Source organism: Lissotriton helveticus, chromosome 8, assembly GCF_964261635.1.
Source record: "Lissotriton helveticus chromosome 8, aLisHel1.1, whole genome shotgun sequence".
In the NCBI taxonomy this organism is placed as follows: domain Eukaryota; kingdom Metazoa; phylum Chordata; class Amphibia; order Caudata; family Salamandridae; genus Lissotriton; species Lissotriton helveticus.
In genome coordinates, this window is record NC_136069.1 from 1,309,576,393 (window position 1) to 1,309,595,988 (window position 19,596).

At 45.2% G+C, this 19,596-nt stretch overlaps 1 protein-coding gene across 1 annotated transcript in view; it reads right to left on the minus strand.

The window, feature by feature from the left end:
- Window positions 1–247: 247 nt before the first annotated feature.
- C8HXorf38 (chromosome 8 CXorf38 homolog) overlaps window positions 248–19,596 on the minus strand; it is a 111,697-nt gene continuing 92,348 nt past the window's right edge. The window contains exons 6-7 of the mRNA XM_078658288.1: window positions 11,240–11,408; window positions 248–725 (exon numbers count right to left, since the gene is read on the minus strand). Of these exons, the coding sequence (XP_078514414.1) occupies window positions 664–725; window positions 11,240–11,408 (231 nt within the window). The 3' untranslated portion in view covers window positions 248–663. The remainder of the gene's footprint in view (window positions 726–11,239; window positions 11,409–19,596) is intronic.

The following is a 19,596-nucleotide window of genomic DNA, read 5'->3' on the forward strand; positions in this document are numbered from 1 at the left end:
TCCATCCTGCAGAGCAGAGGGAGTAGGGGACTCTTTCAATTCTAGGTAATATCCCTACTGATATCATGAGGAACCCTAACGGAAAAAGGAGGAAGGATACATAGAGAAATTTATATATTTTACATCAATGTTTCTGTCTGAATTCAGAACCCTTATTATTCTGAAACACCTGCTGCTCCTTAAGGGATTATTCTAGATGACTACATTGTCAATTATATTCATCATGGTTATAAGAAGTATACTACTCTTTATCATTGCACACAACAATAGTTTTAATACCATGAAAGACATTTTACTTATTTAAAAAATATTCTATGGCATCATAAAAACTGCATCAGTTAATGACGTTGCAATGAACAAATCGAGGAAGTTGTACATGGAGCGCTGGTTTAAGAGTATCGTACTGATCATAATAGAACAATCAGTTCCCATTTAAATATCTTCAGTGCACTTCATCTCGGTAGTTTGGAGTATTCACATCAGCCCTGTGCACAAGAAATGTCTTGACAAAGAAATTTGAAAGTAAATAGTGCAAACAAAAACATCATTGCGGACTCCTTGGATTTGGTTGCCTCTTCCAGTTGTCTTTAAAGACATACATGCTGGCATGCAGTGATCAAAACGATAAAATAGTGCTTTCAATGCTTAACATGTGGGAATTCTTCATACATGCTTCTCGTGTTGTATGCCATGGTCATCACACTTCCGCTTACACGGTAAGCACTCTAAAGGGAAATAAAAGAAATACGTATTAACTCAAGCTCCGAGTTTTTGGTGATTTTGGCTCTAACCTTCCTAAAGGTCAGAACATCCTAGCAGGGGGCTGTAAGGAAAATGTGAATGAAGCATTAGCTGCCAATGAGCCTGGACTACTGCAACTCGCTGCTACTTGAGTCCCCAGTTGCTCTACTGGACCGACTCCAAAGAGTTCAGTCGGCCGCAGCCAAGTTAGTTCTTGGTTGGACCAGAAGATCCTCAGCCACAGCGGCCTTAGCCGAGCTACACTGGCTTCCACTCAGGCAACGAGTGGCGTTCAAGACTCTCTGCCTCGTTTTTAAAGCGCTACACGGAGTTGGACCCAAACCTCTGCAGGCCATGTTTACTTGGTATGTCCCCACCAGAACCCTACGCTCTGCCTCTGCCTGCCTGGTAACTGTTCCCAGATACAACAAGGTCAGGATGGGGGGCAGATCTTTCCGAGTCGCAGCGGCTAAGCTGTGGAACACTATGCCTCTCGAAATCCGTCAAATCCCACAACTCCTCCCCTTTCGGAAACATATCAAAACCTGGCTATTCCCTTAAAATCCCTAACCCTTAGTTGCTCCCCTCCGCCAGCCCCCCCTTAGTTTTGAGTATTTGCTAAGCGCCAGGAAACCTGCAAGGTGTCAGCCGCGCTATACAAATGTTTAAATAAATAAATAAATATAAAAATAAATGAGCCTCATGCGAATGAAAGGATTAATGATCCAAGTTTGGAACATTCTCTGGAAATAATACCTGAAGCCATTTTAGGTGCACATGTGCAAACAATTATTGCTATGTGTGTTGTGAGCGCCATTTGTGTAGCATAGACTCAAAGCGTTAACGGAGTCTGATTTGCTTATGATATCCCTGTAAAAATCTCAATAACCACTAGAACTGCTCAAACCCTCATCTAATTCAGGAAATAACTGTAGACTCGCATCTTAAAAAAAACTGCATTAGGACAGCTTAAAAAATCTCTCACACTTTACAGACTACAACAGACCCAACCCGCCCCTAAACGATTTTAGACTGTACTCCTTGCCTATGGTACTGAACGTTTTTAAAAAAAAAAAGAATGCACACGCACACACAAACAGCCATCCTGGAATGGATTGCAATCTATTTAAAGGAGCCCCTGGCCAATAAAGCAGCGCATGTCAGCGAGAGTGCGCGCGATCTGTGGAGGGAAAGGAGGCACTGGGGAGCTAATAATCTATAAGGTGAGCCATGGTGGAGTGGTCGAAAGAAGAAGGGAGGAGCAAGAGAGATACAAAGGGGGAGGGGAAATAATCCCATGGGCAATGCAATGCAAGGGTATTTCAGCAGCAGAAGAGTACAACTCATCCAATCAATACATGGAGAGACTGAAATGCTCCTACAGTGGGACAAAGAAGAAGAGGGAGAAAAGGCATTGACTGATGAGCAGAGTACTGAGACTGATGAGCAGAGTACTGAGACTGACAAGAAAGCAAGTGAATCATGAGCAAGGAGCACTCCATTTCTAAACGAATACAATTAGCCTGTTTGCCAACAGAAAGCTGAAGATGTCTGTAGATGAGACATAGAAAGGAAATAAAAATAATATAAAAACAGAAAATGAAAATTTGTGCTGCAGACATCATTCCTACAGCCGATACTAAAGGGCTTAATTTATGTTGGTTTTAACAAAAATAAAATAATTATGTAAACTCTACTGAGGATGGTATATCAGGAAAACTAGCACTTAAACTGCCTGAAATAGACACAAGCACGAAATAAATGTCCTTTAAAATAACACATAAGATCTCATATGCCTCAAAGACACTAAATAACATGCTATTAAAAGATGGGCAATTTTTACCGTATTGAATATGCTTGGCCACTCGATCAGAATCTTGAGAAATTCCATGCCACAAAAATACTCATATAATATGACAGTATATAATATAGCCCAAAGAGATGAGCACACATATCAATGAAGCACTCAAGAATAAAGCCGAGTAATGAGTTGCAGCAAGAAATTTTAAAAAAATCTTGACGTACAGGAATGATGGCAAGAACAGACATTGCAAGGGCGAAAATGAGGTTAAGGTTACAGCTAAAAATTATTTGAAACACATACAAAACTGAAGATATGAAATAGTTTTGTGACATGAAATTTTATGCACAGTGCTTTTTTACGAAAGAATCAACACTTTTTATTATTTTGGTCCCAATACAGTACCGAAACCTGCCATCATCTTAACAGCGCTACAAGAAAGAAGGACATCTAACCTGAGCTTCAATTGGAATACCATAGAGCATATTATCAAGCTCATTATTGCAGTTTTAGCTGCAGTTTTCAGCCGCTAAAGCGGCGAGAATTTTATCGCCTGTCTTGATAATATGCCCCTGTGTATTGTTACTGATTTCCAGTTGGCAAGAATGAATGATATTGCAACCAAAGTAGAAATAAAAATAAATTGGCGTTGACCCAAAGTGAGTTCATCAGGAGCTTCTACTCGGCCTAAAAGGGCTTCACAGGCCTCGGGAGGAAGATCAACGGCCAGCCATCTTTCGATTTCTGAGGAAACATTTTTTTTTTAATTCATTACATGGGTACATGTAAATACTACATGTAGCCAATCTCCTATTGCCTGTTGACATCTAAAACACTGAGGATCAACTGCTGGATACATTTTATGGAGTTCGGCAGTGGATAATAAGTCATCCATTTGCTAAAAAATGCCATCCTCCTTGAATTAGCAGCTCTTACCGCCTTACAGCACATTTTGTTAAAGCCTTGCCAGTGTTGGAAATTGAGGCAACAGCCAATTGACTCAAAAATTCTTTCTAGGTGGTTTAACACCATTTGTTCATTCTGAGTAGACTTGAGCAATTTATACCAGTTCCCAGTTTCCCTGATTCTAAGTATAAAATGAGCTTTGCTCAATAGAGAGCCTTCACAGCTGTCTGAGTTTATTAACCCTGAGAATTTCTTTATCTGAAAATAACTAAACAAAAGAGACCTCTTTATACTACTTTTGCGCTCTCTAATTTCCTGCCAGGTTAGCAAGCTTTAGTTTTTAAAAAAATCTTGAAGCTTAAGAAACCCGAATTTTGCCCAAAGTTCACAGGTCTGAACAGACATGCGAAGTCCCAGGGGGAGGCATTCTAGCAATCTCAGTTGAGGGTGTAGCCAAGGGATTCTGAAGGCCTCCCAGACCTTTTGGAACTGAGAGGATATAATCCTAGGAATTTTATACCAGGAGTTTGGGAATTCGCAAAAAGGGAGCAAAGGCAATGTCGGTTTCCCTCCGCATTAAAGTCAAGAAAAAATTAGTGGGAGACATCTCTTCTGAATCATTATAATTTAGCCAGTTGATAAGGCAACGCAAGGCCTCAATCTTCCACATCTAGTTGTAATTTTTCTAGTTTCAGTCTAGGTTTTTTACCATGCCATATGAAGCACCTTATTTCAGAGTTGATCTGGTGAAAAAAAGGACTGAGGGACCTTGACCATCAAATTAGAAAATATTTTTTTTTAAAAAGAGGTAGCTCTCTGGACCTCCTACGCCCGCCCTTCTTAAGGCTGGCCTTGAGCGGGTCAGTCTGATTTAACATCTTGAACTGCCACACGCTGGCGACCTGCACGCTGATCTACTAGCTAGCGCTTCGCGCTTTTTAAAAACGCTCACTTTTCTATTTTTGTTTATTTGATTTTCGTTTACCTGCTTTTAACAGGGTTTCTGGCCCCCACCTGCACCATAAATGATTTAGATCACCGCTGCTTAGCGGGTCCGGGTCTGGGGGTTTTCAGCCTGCTGTTTGTGCATTCTACCGCCATTTTGGGTGTGGATGCGCCGCTTCTGAGGGGCCGGACCGAGCGTTCTAGCTCTCTGGACCTCCTACGCCCGCCCTTCTTAAGGCTGGCCTTGAGCGGGTCAGTCTGATTTAACATCTTGAACTGCCACACGCTGGCGACCTGCACGCTGATCTACTAGCTAGCGCTTCACGCTTTTTAAAAACGCTCACTTTTCTATTTTTGTTTATTTGAGTTTCGTTTACCTGCTTTTAACAGGGTTTCTGGCCCCCACCTGCACCATAAATGATTTAGATCACTGCTGCTTAGCGGGTACGGGTCTGGGGGTTTTCAGCCTGCTGTTTGTGCATTCTACCGCCATTTTGGGTGTGGATGCGCCGCTTCTGAGGCGCCGGACCGAGCGTTCTAGCTCTCTGGACCTCCTACGCCCGCCCTTCTTAACCCTTCCCTCGAGCGCGCAGCGGTGACGCGCAGCGGTCGCGCCTTCACTGCGCCTGAGTCGTGCCAGAGTCCTGCCCGTCTGCGCCCGTCCGCGCCAAGGAGGCGCTGGGGTCGCGGGGTAGGACCGGTCTCTGGCAGATTTTTACTTCCATCCCGCAGTCATGCTGCAATACTCGGCGCTAGAGCTCTGGGCCCTACAAAAGCGGAGGGATTCTTGTCGCACGGTATTTCCTGCCCGCCATAGAGGTAAGAGCCGGTGCCCCGACTGTGGCTGGCTGCCGCAGAAAACTCTGCTTTCTGTATTAAGGAAGGAGCCAGATAGTGTTAGGCATCTCTGTATGCTTTTAAACACCAGATCTCTCAGTCGCCATGCTTTGGATATTTATGATCTGTTGGTAACAGAAAAACCTCTGTGCCTGATGCTGACGGAGACATGGCTGGGGGAGGCCTCGAACCCCGATATTGCCGCCGCCATCCCCCCTGATTATAACATCTTTAGGCAAGATAGATTGAAAGGGCGGGGGGGTGGTGTGGCACTGGTTGTAAACAATCGTGTTACCTGTACCTCCATTCCCATGGAGTCGATTACGGGCTGCGAATCCCTTGCCTTCTCCATTGTTTTATCGCCGCACCATTCCTTTAAGGGACTTCTTGTCTATAGGCCCCCAGGGCCGACGGGCACTTTTTTTGAAGAGTTCCAGTCAATAATTTCAACATTGGCGCTCAGATCGGAACAGTGTATAGTGGCGGGCGATTTTAATATTCATATGGATGATGAAAGGGATGCAGACACGATCAAAATGTTGGACATTACGGCTCCTCTAGGCCTTGCGCCCTATCATAGTGGACCGACGCATGAAAAGGGCCATATCCTGGATATGATCTTTTCGACAACCTCCATTGAGATTCTGGCACCTATTCAGGTGCTTTGGTCGGATCACAGGCTGGTCAAGTACTATGTATCAGAGACAAGCAAACAACCTAGTGTCTCACGACAGCTTTCCCAGGGATCTAGGGCATTTCAGCGGGTCACTCCAGAGCTGCTGACGCAGGCGTGTCTGGCTCATCCGTGCATCCTGACAGGAGACTTAGAAAGGGATTCAGAGCTGGTGCAACGGTGGTTGTTGGAGAGGATGGACGATCTTGCCCCAGTGAGGCCTCCTCGCAATACCGTAAAACGGGCATCCGCCCCCTGGTTCACCGAAGCACTGGCGGCTTCACGACGGCAGTGTAAGGTGGCAGAAAGAGCGTGGCGTGTGCAGTATGACCCGGAGGCCAAACTCGTCTATAGAGCATCGGTCAAAGCATATCACCAAGATATTCGCTCTGAGAAGAGAGGCTATTTTGCTAGAAAAATTGAGAGCGCTTCTAATTCCTGTAAGGAGCTCTTTGCCATCGTGAGGGAATTTATGGCCCCATGTGTCCCCCTGACCCTGGCATCCCCTACGACGGCTTGGGTGAATGCCCTTGCCGACTTCTTTGCTGCCAAGATCAGGCGGATTCAGGACTCTTTTTCCTTGCCGGGGCCTGAGGTTTCTTTTCTCTCTGAGGATGCCCCAGTCTCCTCTCTTAGCGTAGTTCCGATGCTGTCGGATTTTCCACCACTCCTTGCCTCTGCATCATTGGACCTGATGGCTCGCCTTAAATCTGGTTCTCCGCGTGACGCATGCCCGGCCAAATTTTTGGCCAAAATGGCTGGAGTCATTAATCCTATTGTCAACCCTCTTCTGAACCGCTCCCACAGTGAGGGTGTAGTCCCCCAGCTTTGGAAGCAGGCAATGATTATACCTCTGCTCAAAAAGCCTGGTCTGGACGCGGAGGTATTGGCCAATTACAGGCCTATTTCGCTCCTGCCCGCCTTTACCAAGATCCTTGAGAAGCATGTGCACAAGGTGCTCTCTGAGTACCTGGAATCGCATGATTTACTCCACCCTACTCAATCCGGCTTCCGTACGAACCTAAGCACTGAGACAGCGCTCTTGGAAGTTTCGGAGGCTATTAAGGAGGTGCTGGATTCAGGTGGCAAGGCGATGTTGGTGATGCTCGATCTGTCTGCGGCCTTCGACACCGTCCCTCACGAGGGTCTCTTAGCCAGACTTTATGAGATCGGTCTGAGGGGGACGGTGTTCAGTTGGTTTCGATCTTTCTTGGCCGGTCGCCGACAAACGGTCTGGGCCTCCTCTAGTTCCGCTGAGATGCCGCCATTGGGTGTCGGAGTCCCTCAGGGCTCGGTATTGAGCCCGACTCTTTTTAACATCTTTATGACCCCTCTGGCGGCACTAGCGGAGTCTTTCGGGGCTCAGATCGTTTCCTACGCCGATGACACCCAGCTCCTCTTTACGTGCGCCAGGGGTGTAGAGTTTGACGGAGAGAGTATCCAGGGTTGCCTTGGGGCCGTTTTTAACTGGTTCCATCTTAACGGCCTCAAGTGCAACTCGGATAAATCGGAGGTACTCTTCTTCGGTTGCAGCCTGGATCCAGAGTGGCAGGAATGGTGGCCGGAGAATATGTATCCACCTTCAGGTTCATCCCAGGTGGCCAAGAACCTGGGTATTAAGATCGATAAGGACCTGTCACTGCGTTCGCAGATAATCGGTCTTACCGGTACCTGCTTCGGTTTGCTCCGGATGCTCCGCAAGTTTCTTCCCATATTATCGGAAGACCACAGGAAGATAACGGTACAGGCGATAATCGGTTCGAGATTAGATTATTCCAACATTCTGTATCTCGGCCTACCGGAGTATCTGTTACAACGACTGCAGGTGGTCCAGAATTCGGCAGCTCGGGCCATTTTCGGTCTATCGGGCCATGCTCGACGTCTGGTCTCCTGCAGGCACTTCATTGGCTTCCCATCCGGAAGCGGATAATTTTTAAGGCCCTGACCCTGGCTCATAAAGCTCTTTATGTGTCTGGAGCCAAATACCTCCACAAAAGGGTAGTTTTCTATCACCCGACTAGACCTTTGAGGTCTGGGTCCCTGTTTCTTGCGGCGGTCCCTCGTATTAAGAGGGCTCGTATAGGTGGGCATTCTTTCAGACTATTGGCGCCCCAGCTGTGGAACACTTTACCACTGACTTTGCGCAGTACCTCTAACTTACTGACGTTCAGGAAGGGCCTTAAAACCTGGCTTTTTGCTTCGTAGGTTGTGGTTTTTTAGGTGAGTCTGAATCCCTCTTTTATTCTGTTTCTGCCCTTCTTTTCAGTTGTGTTATGATACAGGTGTGTATTGAAAAGCCCTGGGACACTCTTTGAGTAGCCGTGCGCTATATAAAACTAATATAACATAACATAACATATTAATTTTAATAAGCGCCACTTCTCCCATGATTGTTAAGGGGAGGTCCTTCCATTGTACAAGCAGATCACGCATTTTATTAAGTGTAGGAATAAAATTGAGCGAGAACAAGTTTTCCAGGTTGGAGGTGACAAATATCCCTACATACCTTATAGGCTGGGTCATTAGACATTGATGTCCTCGCACTGAAAGAGGTAATATATCAGAGGAGCAATTAAAAAGCAGGGCATCTGACTTTGCGTGGTTCATTTTATATCCCCCCAATAGCAGTAAATTCTCTTATTTTAGTAAGGGTGCGCAAGATGTTATCTTCCTTGGCTGCTAAGTACAAAGCCATGTCATCTGCAAACAGCTTAAGTTTAGCAGAACCAGGGAACAGGGGTAGGATAGTAAAATCCTGCCTTATTGCACAGGCTAGTGGTTCAAGAAATAAAGAGAAGAGTGTTGGAGAGAGGGGGCAGCCCTGACACGTCCTCCAACTAATAGAGATGTTACACGCCTTATTCCCATTTATAATGATAGACGACTGAGTATACATTTCTCACTGCTTGACAGATTTAAGCTGGAACTGCGAATGTATTCAAAATAGCTAATAATACATTCCACTGAACTCTGTCAAAAGCTTTTTCAGCGTCTAACATTAAGACTACTGCTATTTTATTAGTATTAAAATAGTCAATTGATTGACATAGTAGTGAGTATTAGTGGCTCGAAGTCTGCCTGGGATTAATCCATTCTGGTCCCTATGTATAAGAGACAGGGTTGCCTGAGCTAATCGACTAGCAAGGTTCTTCGAAAAGATCTTATAGTCATTGTTAAGTAAACTTATCGGAGAATGAGATTTGACCTCCTCTGATTTTCCTTTTTTGACACAGCCGACTACTACAGCTTGATTGAAAGTTGCGGGGCCTTTTCACCTTTAAAAATTCCATTAAATAATAATCTTCAAAAAGTGCTAAGCTGAGGTCAAAATAACTTATAAACCTCAACTGGGATCCCATCAAGCCTCCTGGCTTTTGCAGATGGTGATAGCATCACTGCGCGATTAATTTCCTCTAATGTGATATACATTAGCAAAAAATGTCTTTGCTCCAGGGAAAGTGAAGGGCAGTTAATCCCATTAAGCCAACTAGCAGCTTCCTCTGTTGAGGTATTGTGGGGGTCAGAATACAGCTCCCTGTAATGTTAGAGGAAAAACGCTGGAATTTCCTGGGGATGAGATGTAGTTCTCACAGTAACTGGGTCTTTTATTTTTTTAATACTATTCTTATTAGCACTGCGTTTTACTGATCAAGCAAGCAATATGATCATTTTCTTCATATCTTTTTTGCAGTACAGCATTGTGTGCTAGAATCTGCTTAGAGGTATAAAAGTCTTGTAAATTGTACTTTGCCTGATGGAGCTTATTTTTACTTTCCAAAGAGGGTACTGCTAAGTAGTTAGCCGTGGATATCGAGAGTTGTTTTTCTAATTGAGATCTTTCTTCATACTTTTTTCCCTCTTGTACGATTTATAAGTTATTACTTCCCCTCGAAAAAATGCCTTAAGAGCCCCCCATACTGCAAACAGGAAAGCTGTATACACATTACGTTTCAAAAACTCTTCTAATGCCAAGTGCATATAGGCCACTCATTGCTCATTGACTGCGAATGACCATTCAACCTCGGTTTTCGCTCGAGTTTGAAATTGCACTGAAATTAGTGCATGGTTAGAGAAGGGATTTTCGATGATCACGGATTCTGTATTTAAAAGAGCATGGGAAATAAGAAACAAATCAATAAGCGATGAAGAATGATATCTCTTGCGTCACATGTAAACAAATTCTCACAAGGAAATTAGTCTCCAGGAATCCACTAGCCTAAAGTCCTGTATTAAATCCTGACAGACCCTGATTTTAGGTTTTGTCTGCATTTTCGTGAGGAATCAAAAGTTCGATCAATAACAAATTAAAATCTCCCTCGCTCACCATAGACCCTGTTTGGGCTGAAGCAAAATCATATAAAGACTGTACCGTCTCAAGTGAGTCTTCAATAGGGCCATTCAAACACACAAAATTAAATAGTTGATTAAATATCCTCATTTGCATCCAGAGCCACCTAGGAAAATTATATCGGCTTGTAAAGTCTTAAACCAAGCCAGCATTGAACGCCGCTTCAGTCTATTATTGAAGCCATTTACATTACAGGAAATAAGCTTTAGTGACCTAGCTGACATTTAAATACAAAATAAAGATTAAATAAATTATTTCGATCTATTGCATTACTGCCAAAGTCCCGCTACCTGTTATTTTTTCACCCCCCCAGTCCCTGTGAAGCCATCCGCCCTTACTCCCACCTACCCTCCATGAACCCTTATAACCCCCCTCCCATGGACCCCCTTAATGTCGGAGCCTTCCCTGTCTGGGACTCCCTGGGTGATCTCCCCTCTACTCCGGGTGACCCTACCGCCCTCCCTCCTACCCTATGTGACCCCTTCCCAACCCCCTCCTACTTTGGGGTGCTGTGACATGGCACCCAAAGTGGCAAGCCAGCAAAAAGAGAGAAAAAACGAAAGAAAGAAGAGAAAAAAAGATAAACTATTCTCATCGCAATCAGCAGTTCGTTTTCAATCTATGATTCATTTATCCCACCCACCCGCCGGGTGTTGTAGGGAGTGAAGGAACTCTTGCGCCGCTCCAACTGCCTGAAAAATATGAGCTCTCCCCTTATGAAGGACCTTCAATTTAGATTGTTGGACTACCCCAGCTGAGGCCCCTACTTGTTGAAAACAATTCAGCATGACAGGGCAGACATGTCTGAATTTTTTTTTAAAGAAAAGTTATCACTTGTCTGGTAACCTTTGGCAAGGATTGCACATCCTAGAATCTTTTCCTTAACTCGAAAATCCCCAAAGTTCACAATAATCGTTCTCGGATATTTGGCATTTTGGATAAATGCAAGCGCACTATTATTGAAAATAAATCAACCCATAGAACCTGCCTTCTTCTTCCGGGTCAGCCTCCTCTCTCTGTCCATCTTTCACGCTGGAGACCGGACTGTGCATCTCTTCTTCCAGACTCTCCAGTCTTTGCAGGTCTTCAGCTAGACTTTCTTTGAGGTCCTTGTTGTCTTTTATAAAGGTCTTCACCTTCTCTATGTTGATGAGATCCTAGAGGGAAACCACATAATAAAAACTACAATTACCACTGGGACCGACAGACTCTGGGATTGGTTTATTATTTTTTCTTTCTCAAATGAAAAGGAATAATTGCATATCTGAAATATCGTGTTTTAATGTCCAGTGCACACAATTTACTAGTGTACATTTACATCATATTCTTTTACTGGAGAGTTACTATGAACAAACATAAAACGTTTAATCATGAGAAGAATGAGATGTTATATTTTGTTATGTTAGGGAGTTTTGTAAAGTGTGTATATGCCTTTTTAGGCTGTCCCGGCGTGAGTGCAGAATACGCCTGAATAGTCCTTGTTGCTTGTCAACAGTTGGGTCAACAAGGTGCCTGTCGGAACAGCCAACCTTCAGACAACTGGAAAGAAGGAACCAGAATGGAGGGAGAGAAAAGGTCGGGAATGCAAGCAACAAGCCGATGGAGGGCTACCAACAGTTAGTACACGTCTCAGTGAAATTCCTGCGATCAAGTCCTAGACTTAGAACGACATATCAGAGTCCAGTCTATACTAATTTCCTACAGAAGATTCTAAAGACCTTCATCTTCACCCATCACCCACTCACCCTTACTCCAAACACTCCATCCCTTGGCAAATGAATTGCGCCTAGAGGCAATTCAGTGTATACTGTGCATCTTACAAATAATATCACTTGACATGGGCCCATGGCATTGTTGGAGGCTCTTAGAACATAATATAGCTCCTCTTCATTCCTTCCTTAATCATCCTGTGACCCTGCATATTTAAGGGAAAGGCAAATCTGAAAGTTCTCTTAAATTCATTCAGAAATGCAAGAACAAAAATGCAGATTACAAACAATGGGCCCTAGTCACAAACTTTACTGAGTACCCAAGTTTATGTTAGGAGCACAACCTTCAGACATAATTTCTAGATCTCGATTAATAAAGTCAAGATATGTAGATACTTATGCCCGAAGATGAAATGTATGACTGGGGGAAAAGCATTAGCTATGGTGAATTTTCCACAGATGTGCGTTGATGGTTGGGAGTGGGAACATGGGTGTTACTAGAGGACGGGAAGGATGTGAACATTTATAAAGTCATAATTTTGTGAACATTCACTACCTTCCTAAAGGTTTTTCTATCTTGTTGGCACACATACATTTTGTCCCACAAAATACAGGTGTAAGTGTGCAAATGGAGTTAAAAAGCCCCGCAAATGCCACCATGTTTCAGGGATACAATGAAAAGGATTCCTCCACAAAGAAAATATGTTCCTGATAAAGTAAAAAAGGTTTGTTGTGATGATAAACATTTCTGCTTCAGGATAATCCTAAAGTGTAAGTGTAGGCCAGCTGGAGAGTACTCACAAGAATTTCATTGAATCCCTGCTAATTGAAAATTTGCACAAATCCTAAGCTTACATTTATGATCGTAGATTTACACCTTTTAAAATGATGTTTGTGAATTGCTCCCTATGAAATGCTCTTGTAAGGGTTGACAAGATGGGGAATTTTGACCTGATTAACTCTGAGATATAATAAATCCTGAAAAGGGCATATAAACACATAGTTTAGTGCAATCCCCAAACTAGGAAAGGAGCTGTCTACTACCCTGCTTATTATGGTTTTAATCTGGTAGATGTTATCTATCTACAATTAAATGAAAGCAGGAGACAAAAGGAATAGGTTTTTCACTTGATGACAGTGAAAAGACTTGTTCCTTGGTATCATTCTGTTAAGACCTGGATGATCAACACTAGTGTATTATAACTTTACACAATGAGCTCCTGACTATTACCATCAAACGGTAAACAACATATAGAAATTGGTAATGCTCATTAAGTTGAACAGAGCAACTTTCTACAAAAGGTCAATAGCGATATTACAGATGAGCACATTATACCAAGATGGAATGCCACCTGGGGTTATTCTGCTGTGCATTGCTTCCAAGGAAAGTAATTTACCCTAAAGGAGATGAGTGAGTGGCAGATGGTCTCCGCCTACCTCAGTCACGGCAGCCCGCAGGTAACAGAGGGAGATACTGTAGCACCGCCATCCACAGTCTCCTAGGTGGCCTGTGACTCAGAGTAGATAGCACGATTCTCTGCTTGCTTAGCGTTGGCAAAGCCACTGCCAGCAAAAAGGCCTCTTCTCTACTCTCTCACAAACAGCAGAGTATGAATTTTGGAACGTGAGGGTCAGGTAAGGGAGGGTAGCATGATAGCTATTGATCTTTCTTCATTGAATCCTTCAGACTTTCCACTGTTAAAGGCATAGGATGAAATGTGCTTTACGATTTCTTTACATGTTTGGCCAACACCAAATGTTCCACTTGTTATCTTTGTATGCACACATTCCTCTGCTTGTCTGCATAATATTTCATTTTATACTTCATTAACTTACCTCTCTTTACAATTTCTTCATGACTTTCTGGGGCTTTTACAGCTACTTAAAGGACACTTCTCTGTCGACTCATATTGAGTATTCCTATAATCCCGTACTCTTATACTACCATATTACTTGACACAGAACATCATTCACAGTTACTTGAGCCAACTTCACGCTTTGCATTGTCCTTTTGGGAGTAGCCATCAGCTTTTCTACCATTCCATTTGTTTGTGGCCACATCCATGTTCTTTTCCCGTGAATTAATCCCATGCAATTTAGAAACTTTTAAAACTCATATCCATTACAAGGTTAGCCATGGTCTATTTAGGTCATAGTCTGACACACAATCAAACAACAGGAGAGTAAGGGTATAAGTATTCACTCTCTTACTCCTAGTATTAGTATTGGTAATCAACAGGAGAGTGAAACAACATAGAAACACCTCAAGAATTCATGTGGGGGACTAACTGGGAAAGAGGGGTGAGGAAGAAGCACACGGTGTAATTTTAAGAACCCTCACTCACCAACCTAGTGGTGACATGCTTCATCATCGGGTTTCCCACTGGAAGGACCTAGCGTCCCTCCAGTGTGCTACAACGCCTGATTACAGCGGAGCTGGTTCTTGTGTGTGTTGAAGTGATAGAAATACCCAATTGTGCTAAGTGAGTGCAAAAAAAGGGGGGGGGGGGTTAAAAAAGCGTAGTTGTGACTGTCAACTATTTTATTAATAGTCCAACCAACACTAGTTAAAAACATGTGATGAGTGGACTCATAGGTATAATCTCATTTATTAGAGACCCCTAGTCCTCAATTTAATCAGATTAGGTCAACATGTTTCTGCTTCTAGAGCCCGAGTCGCTCAGCATTCTTCAGGACCAGTAGTGTAATCCTCCGGCAGTATGCACGCACTAAGGTGCACCCAACCGTGAGGATATTAGCGTGAAAAATGAATAAAAAGTGAGAAGTAAAATGTATTACCTATACTCACGGCAAACGCCGTTTAGGCTTACTCAGCTATTTGCTGAGGCCAAATACAGGAGGCGCCTGTTAACGCTCAGCATGGGCGGACACGGCAGGGGGTTATCTTCACGCCGTGTTATTAGTACGCTGACTACTCCCCTCAAGCTACCTAGCCTGTCACCACCGCGGCCCGGATGGTGGTGACAGGCTAGGTAGCTTGAGGGGAGTCGTCAGTGTACTAATAACGTGGCGTGAAGATAACCCCCTGCCGTGTCTGCCCATGCTGAGCGTTAACAGGCGCCTCCTGTATTTGGCCTCAGCAAATAGCTGAGTAAGCCTAAACGGCGTTTGCCGTGAGTATAAGTAATACATTTTACTTCTCGCTTTTTATTCATTTTTCACACTAATATCCTCACGGTTGGGTGCACCTTAGCGCGTGCATACCGCCGGAGGATTACACTACTGGTCCTGAAGAATGCTGAGCGACTCGGGCTCTAGAAGCAGAAACATGTTGACCTAATCTGATTAAATTGAGGACTAGGGGTCTCTAATAAATGAGATTATACCTATGAGTCCACTCATCACCTGTTTTTAACTAGTGTTGGTTGGACTATTAATAAAATAGTTGACAGTCACAACTACGCTTTTTTAAACCCCCACCGCCCCCTTTTTTTGCACTCACTTAGCACAATTGGGTATTTCTATCACTTCAACACACACAAGAACCAACTCCGCTGTAATCAGGCGTTGTAGCACACTGGAGGGACGCTAGGTCCTTCCAGGCGGAACCCGATGATGAAGCATGTCACCACTAGGTTGGTGAGTGAGGGTTCTTAAAATTACACCGTGTGCTTCTTCCTCACCCCTCTTTCCCAGTTAGTCCCTCACATGAATTCTTGAGGTGTTTCTATGTTGTTTCACTCTCCTGTTGATTACCAATAGTCTGACACACAACATGGCTGTCTGGTTGCAAAACGCTTATTGGGAATATGTGGATAGCGGACCTGGAAAGCAACTCTGCCTGTTGAATTCCATTGGCTTTTTGTTTTGTCACTCTTATTTTCTTGCTTTCTATTAAAGTTTAGCCCATCCATCTAGTCTTTGCCCCTCCCGTTGAGGACAGCCTGCTTACCATCTCTCTGACTGACTGCTTTAATTCTTCCATGAGTATCTGCTTTTCAGGAACTTTTATTGTCACTTTCTAAAAGTAGTCAATGAGAGTGGGAGTGTTTACCCCGTCCTACTTCTCCCACCACATTTCTTTTCATAACATTATAATAAATGTAATTTTCACAACTTTGTTGTTGAGCCGCTCTTACAGCCGCTCTCCTGTGTGCTTCCACTTCATGTAAATGTAAATGTACAGGAATTTATATAGCGCAAATCACCAAGCGGTTTCTAAGCGCTTGCTTAGGGAACCCGTCCTGGTATTCCCCTGTGAGATAACCCCGGCAGGGTATCCGCAAGGTGAAAGCCAGGCATCCCGCCGCGAGGGGCCGTTGTGCTCTATCTTGTTCATTTGCTTCCACCACTCCCCTTGTTGCTCTATCTCCGTTTGATTCTCTCACTGAGCCCTCTGCTTTGCTGATCCCCACCCATGTCATCCATGCTGCTACACCCCAGGCAGCCCTGTCTTTTTTCCACCTGACCTCTGTGTTGCTCCCCCAGAAGTTTCCCTGATATCCATGATTCCGCCGTCTGTGTTGATTCCACCCTCCTGACTTACTTTTTAGGGCTCGCTGGTGTTGGAGCGCGAAGCGCTCCCGCCAGCGAGTTCTATAGCCGCCTTGATCCCTGTCAAGGGACTAGCAGCTGTGAACGAGCCCGACACAGAGCTGGGCACGAGCCGACTCAGGTCCGTGAACGCGCGGGAACGTCAACGTGCACGTTCACGCGCGTCACGCTCCTGTCCTCCCGCGTCTCTGCCGAGGCGCGCTCCAGGCCGACTTGCGGTGTGCGTCACAGCGGCCGGAGGTAGGTAAGTGAGGGCGGGGGGCGGCGGGCGGCGGGATTTGTTTGCTTGTTTAGGACTTGTGCCCTGCCAGAGAGGTCTCTCTATCTCGCTGCAAGGAGAGCTTTCAAACAGGCTGACCCCGCAGCCATCCGTACCCTGACTTTACCCAGGCGCACGCTGGACGTCCCGTGTTACCACGTCGTGTGTTCTGCGGATGGTGTTAATGACCCTTTTCCGTCACCTTGCATCTCTGTTCTCCAAGGAAGATATCCAGCCGCCACCCCTGGAGAGCAGCTGGCCCCCGCGGCGGGGGGCGGCGGGCGGCGGGATTTGTTTGCTTGTTTAGGACTTGTGCCCTGCCAGAGAGGTCTCTCTATCTCGCTGTAAGGAGAGCTTTCAAACAGGCTGACTTTACCCAGGCGCACGCTGGACGTCCCGTGTTACCAAGTCGTGTGTTCTGCGGATGGTGTTAATGACCCTTTTCCGTCACCTTGCATCTCTGTTCTCCAAGGAAGATATCCAGCCGCCACCCCTGGAGAGCAGCTGGCCCCCGCGGCGGGGGGCGGCGGGCGGCGCAGCTGGCCCCCGCGCCTAAACGTGCGAACAACCGGGTCACCGCCCACCTAACCCTCTCGAAGAAAGAAGGATTTCTTAAAACCTAATCTGGTCTTTCCTATACTTAAATCGCCGACCTAGGGAATGCCAACAGCTCTCAGTCACACGGACTTGACTCACTGAGCTATCGAACCAACGCGAAGCATGAATTACGAGGGACGGTGTACGGCACCCCAGGGGCGAAAGCTCAATCAATTTACAACGGGCAGTTGCGGTGCTCCGCTAATGATGGTTCCATTTGTAATCCTTCATGACGCGGCACATCAGCCTCAGACACGTCCTGCCCGCGCGCCAGGCATGTCCGGCTTCCTGTCCCTACCCGATCCCTGGACACTGACCTCTGCGGCCCGCCTGCGGCCAGGGCCCCTCCCTTGCATCCCTCGGAGGACAGGCGGGTGAACTCTCTGGCTGGTGGCAGGCTCTCTCCCACCCGCGTGTGCAGAGACGTCTGAGGGGGTCTCAGCCTACCGCAGGCCGCTGCTCAGGAGGCAAATGGGACAGAACCGGTGGATAGCATGTGGCCCACCTCGCCTTCTCAGCACACACGAGGAAACGTGCACTCTTAGGCATGGCGACCCGTCGTGATCCCACCACAGTCCAGGTGAGAGGCGCCAATACAGTCACTACAGATCGAGATCAGGGGAGTCATCCAGGACACGGCCACCCTCAAAGGGGAGGGAGAGGCTAAGGAGGCCTGGGACAGGCACGAGCGACTTTGAGGAGAGACTACAATGCTGTAACAGACAGTCAATAGACTCGGCCTGCTGGGCCTGGAGGCTGGATCTGCCTTCCCTACACATGCACTGTTTTTCTCAAGTCATGCCACAACTTTCAGACAAACTAGGGCCTTTCCCTCGATGGGCTCCAGTTCTCCCATCAAAAGTGTGCTCTGAAACCAAAGCATCCTTCACACAATCAATCCGGATTTATAAAGCGTGGCAAATCAATCAGATAATGGTGATCAGTAAGGAAGATGAGGATGACCAGGGTGAAAGGGTAAAAAGATGGAAGGTAGCTTGGGCCAGCGACAATAGAAGGACCCCCTTCCTCCAAGTTAAAGAGCTATTTCATTAAAGTTAACAATGACTCCTATACCATCTTGCCAGAGATTACAGTCCAACAAACAGTGTTGAAGCAATGGTGTCCAGAGAACCTGAGACTTTGTGGCCGAAGCCTGAATACTCTTCATTGAGAAACACAGACGTCGAGGTCCGCTTGCGATTTTACGAGAGATCCCGGCGTAGGAAATCCCAAGCATCTCAACTTGACAGCAAATTAAATGTCCAAAACGTCTACGCAGGAGGGTTTTAATTGAAAAGAAAACTGGTGTCTAAGGAGACAGAGGGGCTAGGGGTGAGCTTAGGGATACAAATCCCATCAGGAATTCGGAGCCCTCACAAAGGGAAGCCTTTAGTATCTGACATGGATTGGAGGCTGCCCTATGTATGATTTGGAGCTGAGCAGCGAACTGGAGTTTTGCTAATGCTGTAAAGAATCCAAGGGCCTCAATTACCTTTGGTAATGGTTTACGTCATATACAAAAGATTATTGGGATACATAAAAAAGCAACTTGTTTGCATGATTTTCTTTCTATTCACAAAAAAAAACACTCGCAGGTGAAAATACAGGCAAAATCCAATTGTCTGGGACACCTACCCTGGTCCCTCTGTTAGACAAGTAAGAGGAAGAGTCAACCTACAGCCAATAACAGGCATACAAATGAAACCGACTGTAGTGGGGCCAGATATTCCATATGCAGGATCACAAAAAAATATTCTAAGACATGATTTTACTTTTCAGACATTTTTCAACTACAGGAAGCAGTCCCCTGTTCTTAGCCTCCCTGAAAACTTTGTTGGTTTTTACATTTTTTTTTTTACTGGATTCTGTCTAGCAGAATGGATTTCAACCTGTACTTTCAAGCCAGATGAATAAGGCATTATAATCAGGCCTGCTGGATCTATGCACCAGGGGAAAACCAAATTATGCAGAAGGGTTGGCTACATTATACAGCAAGAAAAGGAAAAATGTGCTGCATAGTGCGGCACATTGAAAGTATCATTGCCATTTGTAGACATGTAACACTGTCTGGGCAGAGGGTTCATCTCAGTAGTACCAGTTTGGGAACCCAGTACTACACTCCTTGTCCCGTCGTACAGCACCAAGACGCTTCCAGGCATACGTTCGTGCTTAACTACATTTTTTAAAATTAGTTTTTCATTCAGTTTAACACCCAGTTACAGTAATCCGCAATTGAACGGTGATCTGTCAAACTACGCAAAGGGC